A 14,341-nucleotide genomic window follows, 5' to 3' on the forward strand; every position below is an offset into this window, starting at 1 on the left:
AGTCTGGTCTAGAACTCCTGACCTCAGGTGATCCACCCACCTTGGACTCCCAAAGTGCTGGGATTACAGATATGAGCCACCATGCCAAGCCGCCAAGCCCTCTATGTAGTATTAAAGTATATTTAATTAGATTGTCCTTGTGAGGTAAGTTTCTTAATTATATTCATATTTTTAGTTTGAACATTTGTAACATTCTGAATGTTATAGCAATGGGTTTGATTTGGAAATGTTGTGATATGTTATATATAAAACAATACCCTGTATAGACAAGAGATGTTATGTGTTTCCATTTTGTTGTTGTTGCTGTAAGAAGGTTTATATGTATTCATAATAACTCTGCCAAGATTTGAAAGTAATGTTATACTACCTACCAGTTATCTCTATCTGGGTATAATTTTAACATGTTTTGTTTGATGGCTTTATAAAATGACAGGAATTTGAGCTTTCTTCAGTTCAGTTGTTTTCATTAACATATATGCATAAACACATACATCTGTGTAGATTTTTTTAAAGGGGTTGCTTGAGGCAAATTTGAAATTAAACTTAAGATTGGTATGTATTCTTATTTTATAGCAGGTATATTTTAAAAACAACATTTCCTGAAAATGTCTATTATAATGATTTAGATTCTCTTTTCAGGGCCCAGCACTAGAAGATTTCAGTCATCTGCCACCAGAACAGAGACGTAAAAAACTACAGCAGCGCATTGATGAACTTAATAGAGAGCTACAGAAAGAATCAGACCAAAAGTATTATTCCTTTACTCTCCTCTGTCATTATTACTTATTTTAGGATTTACATTGAGTGACACCCTTAAATGTGATGTACAGAAGATTTAAAAATCATATATCCTAACTGAAATCTTTTGAGAGAAAATTATACTCCTACACTGGAAATTTTTGTGTTTGTCCTGTCATAGGTAAAAATGAAATGTTAGAGAATTTCCTTGGTTGCAGATTTTTATTGGATGCTAATAGTATATATTTATGCCTTCATTAATTTGCAAAAAATTTCTTGATGTTTTATTATCAAGACTAGTTTCACCAGCACTAACCACTTCTTATACTTTGATACATTTTTATTTTGCTTCTCTATATAAATTGATTTCAGTAGCAACCTGAGGCTATCTTTTTTGTAACAAAACTTTTGGCAAACAGTGCTTGATTACTTACGACTTCATATTTGTTCACACATAGGTTTACTTTTTTTTCTTTCATTTATACAAAAAGTTTTCTCTAGTTTTTAAAAAATGGACATAGAAGTATTATTTCTGATCATTAAAGTGTTATTACAGTGAGTTGGTAACTTGCTATATCTTCACTGAGGATAAAATTGGGGCTTAAATTGTAGCATGAAAGATTGAAGTTTTGATGTTAAGAATTAGTGTATCAGGTATAATGTGGCACTTAATCATAATGAAATACTGCAGTACCTTTGATTCTAATTTACAGTAGCTATATTCTATAAAGTCACTGTGAACATTGAATTATGGAATACCGAAACCTTGTTCTCAGGGTGATACAATGTTAGGCTCTAGGTAGCCTCTGATACAATGTTTCCATCAGCTGATTGACACATAACCTTGTTTAATTTATGTTTCTGTGTAAAGATACCTTATTTAATATATGATGTTGATTTATTAACTTTGAATTTTTCTAATAGCACCGTAACTCGTGCTTGAACAAAGCTTATCTAAGATATGATTTTCTCGTAATAATATTACAGCCTTCTTGTACTTAAGAACACTAGACAGCACTTCATTGCTGTGCTTTGGGACTATTTTAAACATCAAGATCAAAAAGCACAAAAATGTGAGAAATATTGCACTAATTGAGTAGATTGCAGAAAGGATACATGTCCAGAATATGAGAATACAAGCAAGAAGGCCAGAGTATCACCTGGTTTGACCTCAGCTTGGAGCTTAAATGTACCTCTGGTGACTCAGATTTTTCTCTGATCTCTCCATGTCCAAAACAAGAATAAAGGCATAGAAATGTGAATGTTCTTGCCATGGTCTGGAATTAGTGGTAATCCAGAGAGGCTTGGTTAAAAATAATATGGCGCATAATAACAGAAGTTGAGGATGAAGAAGTATAGGACTTGTGAAAAATCCTGAATGCTTTTCTGTTCAGTTCTGTAGGTATTACAATCCCTAATTATTGAGAGAAGGGGTAACATTATTAGCTGTGTGTGCTAAAAGATAATAAAAAGCTGTATGAAGAGTAAATAGTATAGGAAAGAGATTGGAGGTAGAAGACTTTAACAGTCGAGGTGAGAGATGCTGAGGGCCTAAATTAAGGCATGACTATGGGAACAGAAAGGAGGAATAGATAAACGAGTGATTTCAAAGCCAAAGTAGATTGTACTTTTAACCTGATTGGATGCTGGAGAAGAGAAAACAATGGAGGAAGCTTTAAAAAGTGGGGGCTTGCAGCTCTAGATTTAGTTGCAATAATAAGGAAAAGGTTTAGGACAAAGATAAAGATTTTGATGTTGATTTTTGAAATGTGAAAAATCCATATTGGAAGTGTCCAGTTGGGTTTGGAAATGTGAATCTAGAATTCAGGAGAGAAACGGGTCTGGAGATATGCATTTGAAAATCATCTGAAGTTGGATGATATTAAAACAGTAAGAGATCATCAGCAGGACTGTAGGAAGAGATGAGAGGAAATCTTTGTCATTTTATGGAATATGCATTTAAAGATTGAACAAAGAAGGAGAAGAAGCCAGTGAAGGAAATTGTGAGAAAGCAGAGGTGAGGAGGAGGAAGAAGAAAATATAACCTCCAGGAAGTCATGAAGGAAAAGAATATTAAGGAGTATTAGGCAATAGTGTCAGATGTTAGAGTCAAGGACAGCTAATGGAGGCATAACCGATTGTAATATGATTAGAGAATAGGAGGTAGGTTGAGAGGAATTGGCAAATGACTGACTTTGGGTGGGGGCAAGTTAAAGCTGCCATTCCTATTTCTAGCAGAGGTAAGTGGGAGGACGATGATGATGTATGAGCTGAGGAACACTGTGGAATACTGTGGCTGGGTGGGAATATAATGAGTTTGATTTGGGACATGATGAACTGAAGAATATTGAAAAATATTCTTCCAGCCCTTGATCGTGTGTGTGTGTGTGTGTGTGTGTGTGTGTGTGTAGATACAAATAAAATTCCTTGTTTAGAAAGCAGGAAATAAGAAATGAATTCTTATTGGTAAGAATAAGAATTCTTTGTTCTCTTTTGGTATTCTGATTTCTTCATAAATTACTAACTCATATAATGTTATCACCTTTATGCAGATTGTCTTTAATCAGGTCATGTTAGACAAACTTAAAAAGATACGGCTCTACTTAAGATTAAGCTGCATACGAGTCCCCAGAGACAAATAAAACTCTTTTATCTGGAAGCATATGAAGTTAATATTTAATTCTGTGGTTTCCTTCTCTTTTTCAGAGATGCACTCAACAAAATGAAAGATGTATACGAGAAGAATCCACAAATGGGGGATCCAGGGAGTTTGCAGCCTAAATTAGCAGAGACCATGAATAACATTGACCGCCTACGAATGGAAATCCACAAGAATGAGGTAGATTTTTTTATTCAGCAGTTGTCAAGATAAATTATTTTTATAAACTTCATTGTGATAGATTGGTTTTTATTAGAATTATCTTCAAATGTTTATATTTAATTTTAGGGTTTATGATCTAAAAGGATTGTGATGTGTATTATTTAATCTCATAGAAGTTTTTTTTTATTTAAACCTTTATATAAAACTAAACATTTAAACTATATTTTGAATCAGCTGTAAAGTTGATCATTTGACCAATTTGGAATAAAGGTTTCACATCTCTAAGAATTACGTAATTATAAAAATTTAAAGCACATTTTAAATGTAGAATATCTTAACAAGCTTTTAAACGTATTTATTGAGCTCAGTTGTTTGCTTGTTTTTTTCCTAAGGCTTGGCTCTCTGAAGTTGAAGGCAAAACAGGTGGGAGAGGAGACAGAAGACATAGCAGTGACATAAATCATCTTGTAACACAGGGACGAGAAAGGTCATTTTTTGTATTTTATTTGTATTCCTTCTCCCCAAAGTTTTCTCACCCTTTTGTCCTAAACTTTGTACAATTTGTTTTCTCCCAAATTTAACAAGTTCAGCTTTCAATAACCTCAGTCTTTTGAACCTAAGTAATTTTCTTTAGTGATAATTACAGGTGAAGTAGGAAACTTCATCCTGTTATTCAATCAATCCTAGTTTATTGTGCTTCCAAACACAGAGCTAGGAACATAGGAAATTCTTGGAGCTACAATCTGAGGGCATGGGGTCCTCAGGCATGGGAAACTTTCCTAAGGTTCAGGTGGAGTTAGGGTCACTTATGCCAAAGAAAAATTTTACTATCAAATAGCTCAAAGTTTTGTGAGGGAAAAAAACCATGTATTGTTAGTCTAGACCAGACCTTCCAAAAGACATTTTGCTAAGTTTTGTACCACTTGTGACATTTCTTTCTTGATGTATTATATCTTTTTTTCCATAATAAAAGTCCACAAATTAGGATTTGCCTTAAAGAATGTGAGAGATCTAGTAATAACTCTTAGTTTTTTACTTAATTACAGTGTAATCTGAGCAAGTTCATTTTTAATGCTCCCTGAGTCTTAATTTTCTGAAATATAAATGGAGGTTAAAATATCCATCCTTCAAGTTTGTTAGTAAAGAAGTAAATAATGTACATAAAGCACCTAGTAGCAAATAGCAGTAATAATAGTATCACTTCTTGAAAGAGTACATATCTTTAATATCTTTAATATATCAAGAGCTATCCACAAATTGCTGGTTTTTGTTACCAGGGTAACACAATTCAGGTAAAAGGATAGGTAAAACTCAGATTAAAAGGATCTAATTTCTTTGGCATGTGTTATTTCTCTGGCTTCCAGGCTTACTGAAAATACTGTTAAAATCTAATTCTGGCCGGGTGTGGTGGCTCTCGCCTCTAATCTCAGCACTTTGGGAGGCCAAGGCAGGTGGATCACGAGGTCAGGAGTTTGAGACCAGCCTGACCAACATGGTGAAACCTTGTTCTGCTAAAAATACAAAAATTAGTCAGGTGCAGTGGCGTATGCCTGTAATCCCAGCTGCTTGGGAGGCTGAAGTCGGAGAATCATTTGAAACCGGAAGGCAGAGATTGCAGTGAGCCAAGATCATGCCACAGCACTCTAGCCTGAGCAACAGAGCAAGACTCTGTCTCAAAAAAACAAACAATATCTAATTCTGTAAAATTTTCTATTCAATCTAATTTAGTTGTTTGATTCTTCAGCAAAATTACTCACAATTTTCTCTGATTTAAAAAATTTTAAGAAAAACATATTTGTATTACCTGCCATTTTTTTGGATTTTTTGTTACCAATTTCTGTGTTACCGTGGTTAGCTGGAAATTAACTTTACTTTTTATTTTAGTTGAGAATCTTTTGATTTTCAGTGACAGAGTGAACACTTTACCCATGCTGGCTTAAACTAAAAATGGACTTCATTGGCTGACTTTAGGGAGAGCTTGGTCTGGGAGCTTAGATGTTATCCTCAGGACTCAATTTCTCTCCACCTCACAGCTTTGCCTTCTGTTGTGATGGTTTCATTTTAAGGGTCCAAAGCTCTAGGCAATTATTCCTCTGGTTTCAAGTCCAGTGGAAAAGGGACAGAGTGAATTCTCTTCCAAGAGTCCCAAACAAAAGTCCCTGTGCATTTCTTGCATCTGATTGGGTTACAGGACTACTTATGAACTATTTATTTACTCTGGTCATGCAAATGCTTGCTGTGATGGCCACTCCAGATCCGGAATAGAAACAACTCCACCTGAAGCATGTGAACTAAACATGGGTCTGCATGGGTCCCCTAAGGAATTTTAGGGTGATAACTTTGGGGTGATGGAAGACAAGTGTCTAGAACATTTTTCGTTTTTATCTCTAGACCCAGTGATAGTGAGATGTCTTTACTGAATAATGCTTTGTGCCTAGAATATTGTAATCATGTAATTTTTTTTATTTCAGGAAATTTAGCAAAGCAGCATTCTGTATTAGAAGTAATTTGTATACTTGACGTTTGAAAAAAAGAGGGCTTAAGTGGAAACCATGCCATTAATATTTAATTTTTGGAATTGATCCTGAGGAGATCAATTTATAAATAATATATAGAATCCTCATGTTTATGATACTTGATCAGAGATAATTTTTTGTTTTATAGTCCTGAGGGAAGTTACACTGATGATGCAAACCAGGAAGTCCGTGGGCCACCCCAGCAGCATGGTCATCACAGTGAGTTTGATGATGAATTTGAGGATGATGATCCCTTGCCTGCTATTGGACACTGCAAAGCTATCTACCCTTTTGATGGTATGATTTTCTTAATAATATTGTATTTCATAAAATTGGTTTTTTAGGCCGGGCTCGGTGGCTCACGCCTGTAATCCCAGCACTTTGGGAGGCCATTGTGGGTGGATCACAAGGTCAAGAGATCAAGAGCATACTGGCCAACTTGGTGAAACCCTGTCTCTACTAAAAATACAAAAAATTAGCTGGGTGTAGTGGCACATGCCTGTAATCCCAGCTACTTGGAAGGCTGAGACAGGAGAATCGCTTGAACCCAGGAGGTGGAGGTTGCGGTGAGCCAAGAATGCGCCATTGCCCAGCCTGGGCAACAAGAGCGAAACTCCATCTCAAAAAATAAAAATAAAAAAATAAAAATTGGTTCTTTAAAAGTATTTACATCAAATCATTCACTGTAGTGTCCCTATTTAAGTAATACACATCAGAAAATTATTATAATTCCATTTCTTTAGTATGTATACTTTTGTTATAACTGTATTACAAATATAGGGATTTTCTTCCATACATGGAATTAAAACGAAATTACTCATGTTGCTAGTGTCCTAATACAGATTATTAATTATCAACTTTGGTTAGTGCAGAATTTTCACCAGAGTTCTTACTAATGCATACATGTACAAAACAAAGTCGAGGCAGCTTGAGCATTAGCCCAACACAGGAAGCAGATGCTGGTGGATGTCACTTCATGTTCTTCCTTGTAGCTTGCTAACGTTGAGAGACAGGTATGAGGTATAGCTCCTGAATGCTGTCATCATATCCTGAGTCTATAGGCCACCTGTTTAGATGAAAGTGGGAGAGAATGTAGTAGCTTCTGACTGTGCCATCTCTTACCCTATGAAAGTTGAAGAACAAACTCTGGGAGGGAAGTAAGTAAGGCACTGAGGCCCTCAGGACTCCTGTAGATTTTTAGTTCTTCTCTTGAACTCTGAAAAATACTTTCCCTCAACTAACAGGATAGAGCTAAGCAACACTTTCATAAATAAACTGTTATGAAATGGTACATGATTTAAAGTATTTTTCCCCCTTTGTGTTGATTTAAAATTGAGCAACGTCTCTAGTAACCTCCTGTTAGAAAATATATTAAATTTAAGACCTTGTAGCCAAGTGCAGTGATGTGCCCCTGTAGTCTTAGTCACCTGGGAGTCTGCAGCAGGAGGATCACTTGAACCCAGAAGTTCGAATCCAGCCTGGGCAGTAAGACCCTATCTCTTTAAAAAAAACACACACAAAAAAACTTACTCTGATGTTATCTAGAGAGTAGGGAAGTAATTTATTGTGTTAAATGAAGATTCAGTTGTGAAATTGTTACTGCTAAGCAGGTTGGGGGTGGTTGGGGATAGAGAATAAGAGAGTTATGTATGGCCATTCTGCTTCTACCATCACTAGAGTCACACCTATATTTTTCTCTGCTCTCCCTTTGAACTATGTTTTTTCCTTCTTTCTTCCCACTCTTTCACTGTCTAGTTACTGTTTTCCTAATTGATATGTGATTAACTTTTTTTGATTGACTACCCAAATTTGGGAAAGAAGTTGGAATAGTGAAATAGGAATTAGAATACCCTGTCAAATCATGTAATGTCACTGTGGCTCAGTTAACTTCATCTGTTACATGGGGGTGATGTTATCCAGCCTTACAGGCTTATGTAGCTCAAATGAGAGAATGTAAATAAGGTGCTGGATAAGCCACAAAGCACTATAGAGATGTTGCTAATGAGAGTCAGTGGTTCCAGGCACATTGAAATCTACATTTTATTTTGTGTGTTGTATTTGTAACTTAAAAAAAAAAGTATCACCGTGCTTAAATTATGCTTATGAAAACTCTCATCTAGGACATAATGAAGGTACTCTGGCAATGAAAGAAGGTGAAGTTCTCTACATTATAGAGGAGGACAAAGGTGATGGATGGACAAGAGCTCGGAGACAGAACGGTGAAGAAGGCTACGTTCCCACGTCATACATAGATGTAACCCTAGAGAAAAACAGTAAAGGTGCAGTAACTTATATCTAAACTAACCAGGCAGCTTTGTGCCATGTGTGATACAGGAAGAGTAACATAAAATGAAAACACATTCAAGAGGTTGAAAAGAATAAGGAAATTTAAAGGGCATCCAAGATTAATTGTTCACTATGTGAGCTGAGTGTAGGCTTGATCTTGTGAATGTTACCACAAGAAACTTTTTGTGGCACTTTACTGTTTGAGCAATGTTGGTGTGAAGCTCAGTTGATGCCTTTTGCTTTATGTCCTGCTTAAGTCTGTGTGAAGGATTTGTGTTTTTCTGCCTTACAAATAGAATGATTTATTGGGCAGGAATTCATGGATAGTAATGCTCTCTGCCACTTTTACTTCAGAAAACACAGTGACTCTAGTGAATTTGAATAAGTGAAACTGCTCTGAAATGCTATGGAAAGCCAACTCCCCAAAGTGTGGTTTCTTCTAGGAGTTTGAATTTGTAGCTACAGTTTTCAGAAAGAAAAATAGTAGTAGATAATTCAGTAAAATAATAATATCATTTTCATTTTCTTCCCTTTTCTTAACTTTGGTTTCCTAAAGGAAGAAAATAAGCACTTGGCACAGTAATCTGTTTAAATAGATTTAAAGAGAGTTGCACAGTGAATCTCCTGGTCTAGCTTTTAGGTGAATAAAACAGATTTTGTTCGAGACCTCAGCATATTTTGAGGTTTGCTGGTAATTTTCAATAATTTACAAGTTTCCTTCCAAACTAATCTTATGCTTGTGTGTTTCATCTTGAAAATATCTTTTGGGAAATACCACTTTAGTGATTATTTAGCATTTAGCAGTTACATATAGGAAAATACATGGTTAATAGAAAAATACACATTTGAAGATAGAGAAAACCTTGGAGGCGAAGTGTTGACAAATTTTAATTTTAAAGGAGAAACTTTTTACTATCTGGGTTAGAGGAAGATCTGTGTACCACCATTTAGGGCATTTTGTTATTTCAGCTGAATTATTACTTATGAGGATAGATAAATGTTTCCAATTAATTTCAGCAAGCATTGTTGGAAACACTGTGCAATCCAGGATTGTGCGGTGCTGATTGTGTGATCACACCCTGAGTCAGTGGTGTGGGGAAGTAAAATGAAGAAGCAGTAAGATTGGTTTTTGATTTAGCCCATGTTTTAAAATTTCCTGGTGTTTTCAGTAGCTGTCTATAAAATGATTTTAGAGACATTTGAGACAGGCACTTTAAACTGAACACCCCTTGTGGTTTTACCAAAGGTCTTCAGTAATTGTTCTTTTCTTTTTCCTCCTGGACTGCAGGTTCCTGAAGAGGGTTTCTGAGGAAATGGGCAAGATGTTGAAGGAGGTTACATGCAGCTGCTTTTGGGGGGAGGGTATTAGAGTTGTCAGGCTCAAAGAGAGTGAGAGAAGCAAGTTGCATGAGTGCATGCAGACATGATTATTTTTTACTAACTTCATTAGCATTTCCATACATTGTTTTTAAAAATCGTAATACCAACCCTTAAGTTTCTAGTTCAGTTACTCCCACAAAAGAAAAAGTCAACAATGGCTTACCATTTTTCTGTTTATTTTACTGTTGTCTAATCAATAAAGAATGCAGAGCTCCCAAAAAATTTGTCTTACATTAGCTGTCCCAACAGGATTGTCTCCCTCCCAGCTCTGTTTTAATTGGCTTTTAGATCCACTGTCTGTCAGATCCTTGCCATCTGTCAGTGTCTGCCTGCGCCACCTCCGTGCTTGCTTAACATCCTGTTGCATGTCTAGAGTGATTGGGCTAGATTTTTCAGGCATGTCTTTAGATTCCCTGGTTCTTGTCAAAGCCTCTGTTTTGTTTTACATTTGTAGTGCAAATCCCTCTGTCAGACATCTCCAGCACTAATGTTTCCATCCTAGCATTTGTGTGCACTGCTGTAACTTCCCCACTGCAAACATTCCAGTTGTGGCATTACAAAGAAGTAGCTTGTGAAACTGAAGTATTTATGATAAGAAAAAGAAAACATCTCTGCTCTAGCCTACAGCCCAGTTGAAAGAACTCTTTGAAACGTGATACATCTTCAGCACCTCAGTCTGGGAAGAATCTATAGTCAGCACTGAAATCCTGGCATAATAAACACAGAAGATACTCACCACCTCAAGACAAAGGACTGTTGTCAAAAGTCAGCTGCTTCCATTCAAATGCTGCCTTAAACTAGAGTGCCTAAATCTGTTGATTGCCAACACTACCAACTACAGTGTCCCACAAAGGGCTTTATGTGTCAGCTCAGTGCGACCTCCTTTAACTCTGCAGCACGGCTGCAGCTGCCGATGTAGCCTCAGTAGGTGGCTATTGGAGCTCTACTATGTACAATGGTGCATCTTCAAATTTATGCATCAAACTGAAGACATGTCCAAGTCCATTTTACTTTGCTCAGTGTTTTTATGAGAAGTTTTATGGACCTCCCCCAGCTGTCTTTTTATTTGGGGTTATCACAGTCATGTTTGATTATTACAATGATAGTCTGTTTCCACGTGCTTTTGTTTGAACCTGATAAAATTTAGTGAAACTTTGTAATTATCTATGTGCACTTTTACTTGTAAAATGGAATTTCTGTATGTTTATACTTGTAAATATGATTGTTGTTAGTGCTCCTGTTGCTCATGGTGTCCTGCCTCGCATTTGTGATTCTGTTAATGACTTGTATCTTAACTAATTTCTTAGTGGTGTTGTAATAGGGAGATGGGAGCGGGTGGGGGGTTGTTTGTACCGCTGAATCTTCATTAATTTGGTTCTTTACTGTTTTGAGGGGAGAAGGAACATGAAATGGTTTGTGTATTATTGGATTTTAAGCAATATTTTAGAAGCTGTGTGACTGCTTTAATAACTTTTTCCCAGTATTATTTGAATCATACTACCAGTTGTACTAAAGCTGAATGACAATTGTGTGAAAGTTACTGCCTTCATAAGATCAAGTCACCACTGTTACACAGCTGACTTGTAGTGTATTACCTTTGCAGCTAGTAAACTATAAAGTTTAGATATTGAATCTCGTTACAGGGTTATTTATATAATGTGACATTATTCAATGCTGACTACATGAAGTAGTTTTAAAATCTAGTGCTATTTTTATTTTAAAGGTTAGCAATGAGGAGGAAATGTGATCTGGCTGTGTTTGTCTTCTGTACAAAGCCTGAAGTGCTTATGGTTTTTTGGCTAACAGCCACAGAGGGCAAAGTTTAAGACTTTCTTGTAAGGACTAACTGTTCTTTTCAAGCTACTGTTTGTTTTTCTAAAAGCAGGATTTGCTTCCGTAGGAGGCAAGTTCCTTGACGTGGAATAGTGCAACCTGTATATGGGTTATTATAATAGGAAAGACATTTGTACTTGCACAGTTTAAATCATTCTTAAATTTTGAACATGTGAATTGTCCCAAAAAATCTTTAATTTTTTGGTAATTTTTACTCTTTTTGTGCACATGTTGATTTCTTAATGGTAAATCCTTCATTTAAAGATAGTGTTCTCTGTTGAGAATATTTTCATGGAATAAAACAATCTTTTCATGGCCTGTTAAGGTGTTTAGTGTGTAGTCTCTCATTGCTGTGCGAACCAGAGAGGTAATGATTTTGTTCTTGAATGTGCCAAGTTTCAGATAATTAAGAGTAGATAACAAGTTCCGTAAGTAGGACAACTTTACTTTTGCAAAGCAGTTTGGAAATTTTTTTCTAATTTTGGTTTCTCTAAGCATTCCTAAGGGAAAAAGAAGTTTGTTGTTTCTTTAGAGTGAATTTAAGTTGCATGCAATAATTTGGATTTATCTTTCTTCTCCAGTAGCTGTGTTGTATAGACTTTCTTTTTACACCATCTATCCACTGCATCCATAAGAACTGTCCCTGTATCACATAGCCTCATCTAGCCGCTACATGCTAGCCAGCATTTCCTGTGCCCTGGCTTGATTCCTGATCAGTTAACAACACCCAAGTCTTCCTGGCATTTCAAAGCATGGAAAGAACATTTGCCATAATTAGTGACACATTATCTGTAATTTCAGGAAGTCTAATTTCAGAATATTCACCTTTTAAAAGATGCAAATGTGAAACTATGACTATAAACTTTTAGAAACTAAAAGGGAATAAAATTCAGGGTAGATCCTGAACAGCGCGAGGTTACGATTGTTGAGAGGAAAATTTAGAGATCAGTGCCAAGCTTGGAAGTAGGAACACGCAAAACAGTGCAAATAGCAGGAAAATAGTGTCAGTTGTTACAGCATCAGATAGCGGTTTGGGGTGGGGAGCTCAAAACAATGAAAAAGGCTTTTATTATCAAAACTAAGATCAGGGAAATCACATCCTATTTGTGAGAGAGAAAAATAATGTCCTTAAAACAATAATAACAAATGAAAAGTCTCTCCAGGCTCATTGAAAAGGATTCTATTTTGAAGAATGTACAGGTTGAGTATTCCTTATCTGAAATGCTTGGGACCAGAAGTGTTTCAGATTTTTTTTGGGAGGGGGGAGAATATTTGCATTACATACCCTCCAGTTGAGCATCCTTAATTTCCAAATCCAAAATTCTCCACTGAGCATTTCCTTTGAGCATCATGTCAGTGCTCAGAAAGTTTCAGATTTTTGATTTTTGAATTTGGGATACTCAACTTGTGTTAGCTTAGGTTAAAAAAAAATGTGTAAGAAACACTGAACCTAATTTCAATGAGCTCATATACCTAAGATCAGTGTATTCCTGAGTATAGTCACTTCCAGGAATTAGGGAAACTGCAGAAAACAGAAGAGGTGCCGAAAGATTGGGGAACTGGCAAACATATATTTTGAAGAGTGAATTCTGAGAAGTTGGACAACCCTTGAAAGTATTAGATAATGTTGGCATTTAGGGGACAGTGTATTGGGCAACTGACTGAGGTTCCTAAGAGTAAGTCATATCAAAATAGCCTCATTTCTTTGTTTTGATAGAAATGGGAGAATTCTAGGACACAATTAGTGTCGCTTTCAACACAATTTCAGTTTGACAATATTTCTCAGTTTTTTGTGAGTTGTGACAACACTGTTAGGGAGAATGGGAGCATTTGACGACCTCATTTGGTAAGCCCAGAATCTCCACCCTGAGGAGTTTTTTGTGGATAATATGTATATGTTATGAACCATTATAAGATAAACACATCACCCAGTTTAACAAATAGAATATTACCAGGTGGGCACAGTAGAAGCACAGTCTGAGTGTGGAATGAGACAGACTAAAGCTACAAGCTTCCAGTTCTGGCAAACTAAGATCAGCAATCCCCACCCATCTCATTCCCTTTTTCTCCCTTTTCTCCATTCTTTTCTATGGCTGGGAGCTCCTGCCACTGACTCTTGGCATGTAGCCAGCACCCACTTGGTGCTGTTATCTGATGAGGGTAGGTGGTGAGATGAGGATCCATTGCTTTTCCCCTCTCTTCAGGTGCCAGACAGTGGTTGGTAAACCAATGACGATCAGTGGAATGGGGGAAGTCACTGGAAGAGTCTGCAGTTCCTTGTGTCAAATCACAGGGGCATCTTTTACCTGGTGACAGCCTTATCAAAAGATTATACCAACTCATTTGTTTAAACAATTTGAAAATTATTAGTGATTGATAAATGGTTTGTGCTACTTTTATAACGATAGTTTTATGTAGTTTAAAGAATAAAATGATTTGTACACTGATTTATATATTTATGAATTTTATATTTAGTAATATCCCACTTATCAAATATTTTAAATATTCCATTGTATCTTGAGACCTGGCTTTTTCACTCAACATCGTTTCTAAGATTTATCTGTGTTTATGCATAATACAGTATTCCATTATGAAAGTATACACAATTTATCCATCCTCTTGTTGATGGACATTTGGGCTATTAGTTTTGTTAGTAAAATGTGCTGCTTATGCGTATCCATGTACATGTTTCCTGATATGAGTTTCTCTAAAATCTGTACCAAGGAGTAAAATTGCTAGATTATGGTTTTTTTTTTTTTTTTTTTTT

General features: G+C 36.1%; 1 protein-coding gene across 12 annotated transcripts in view; it reads left to right on the forward strand.

The window, feature by feature from the left end:
- The window catches only part of FNBP1L (formin binding protein 1 like), a 94,614-nt gene extending 82,716 nt beyond the window's left edge, over positions 1–11,898 (forward strand). For 8 of the 12 annotated variants that reach the window (XM_037744156.1, XM_037744158.1, XM_037744159.1 and 5 more), the window contains 5 exons: positions 640–749; positions 3,445–3,577; positions 3,952–4,046; positions 6,224–6,372; positions 8,196–11,898. In XM_037744156.1, coding sequence (XP_037600084.1) covers positions 640–749; positions 3,445–3,577; positions 3,952–4,046; positions 6,224–6,372; positions 8,196–8,374 — 666 coding nt within the window. In that variant the 3' untranslated portion in view covers positions 8,375–11,898. The remainder of the gene's footprint in view (positions 1–639; positions 750–3,444; positions 3,578–3,951; positions 4,047–6,223; positions 6,373–8,195) is intronic. The other 4 variants (XM_037744157.1, XM_017544200.2, XM_037744161.1 and 1 more) reach the window with 1 other exon arrangement.
- Positions 11,899–14,341: the final 2,443 nt, after the last annotated feature.

The sequence above is a fragment of the Cebus imitator genome, unplaced genomic scaffold (assembly GCF_001604975.1).
Source record: "Cebus imitator isolate Cc_AM_T3 unplaced genomic scaffold, Cebus_imitator-1.0 Scaffold166, whole genome shotgun sequence".
NCBI classification, from domain to species: Eukaryota; Metazoa; Chordata; class Mammalia; order Primates; family Cebidae; genus Cebus; species Cebus imitator.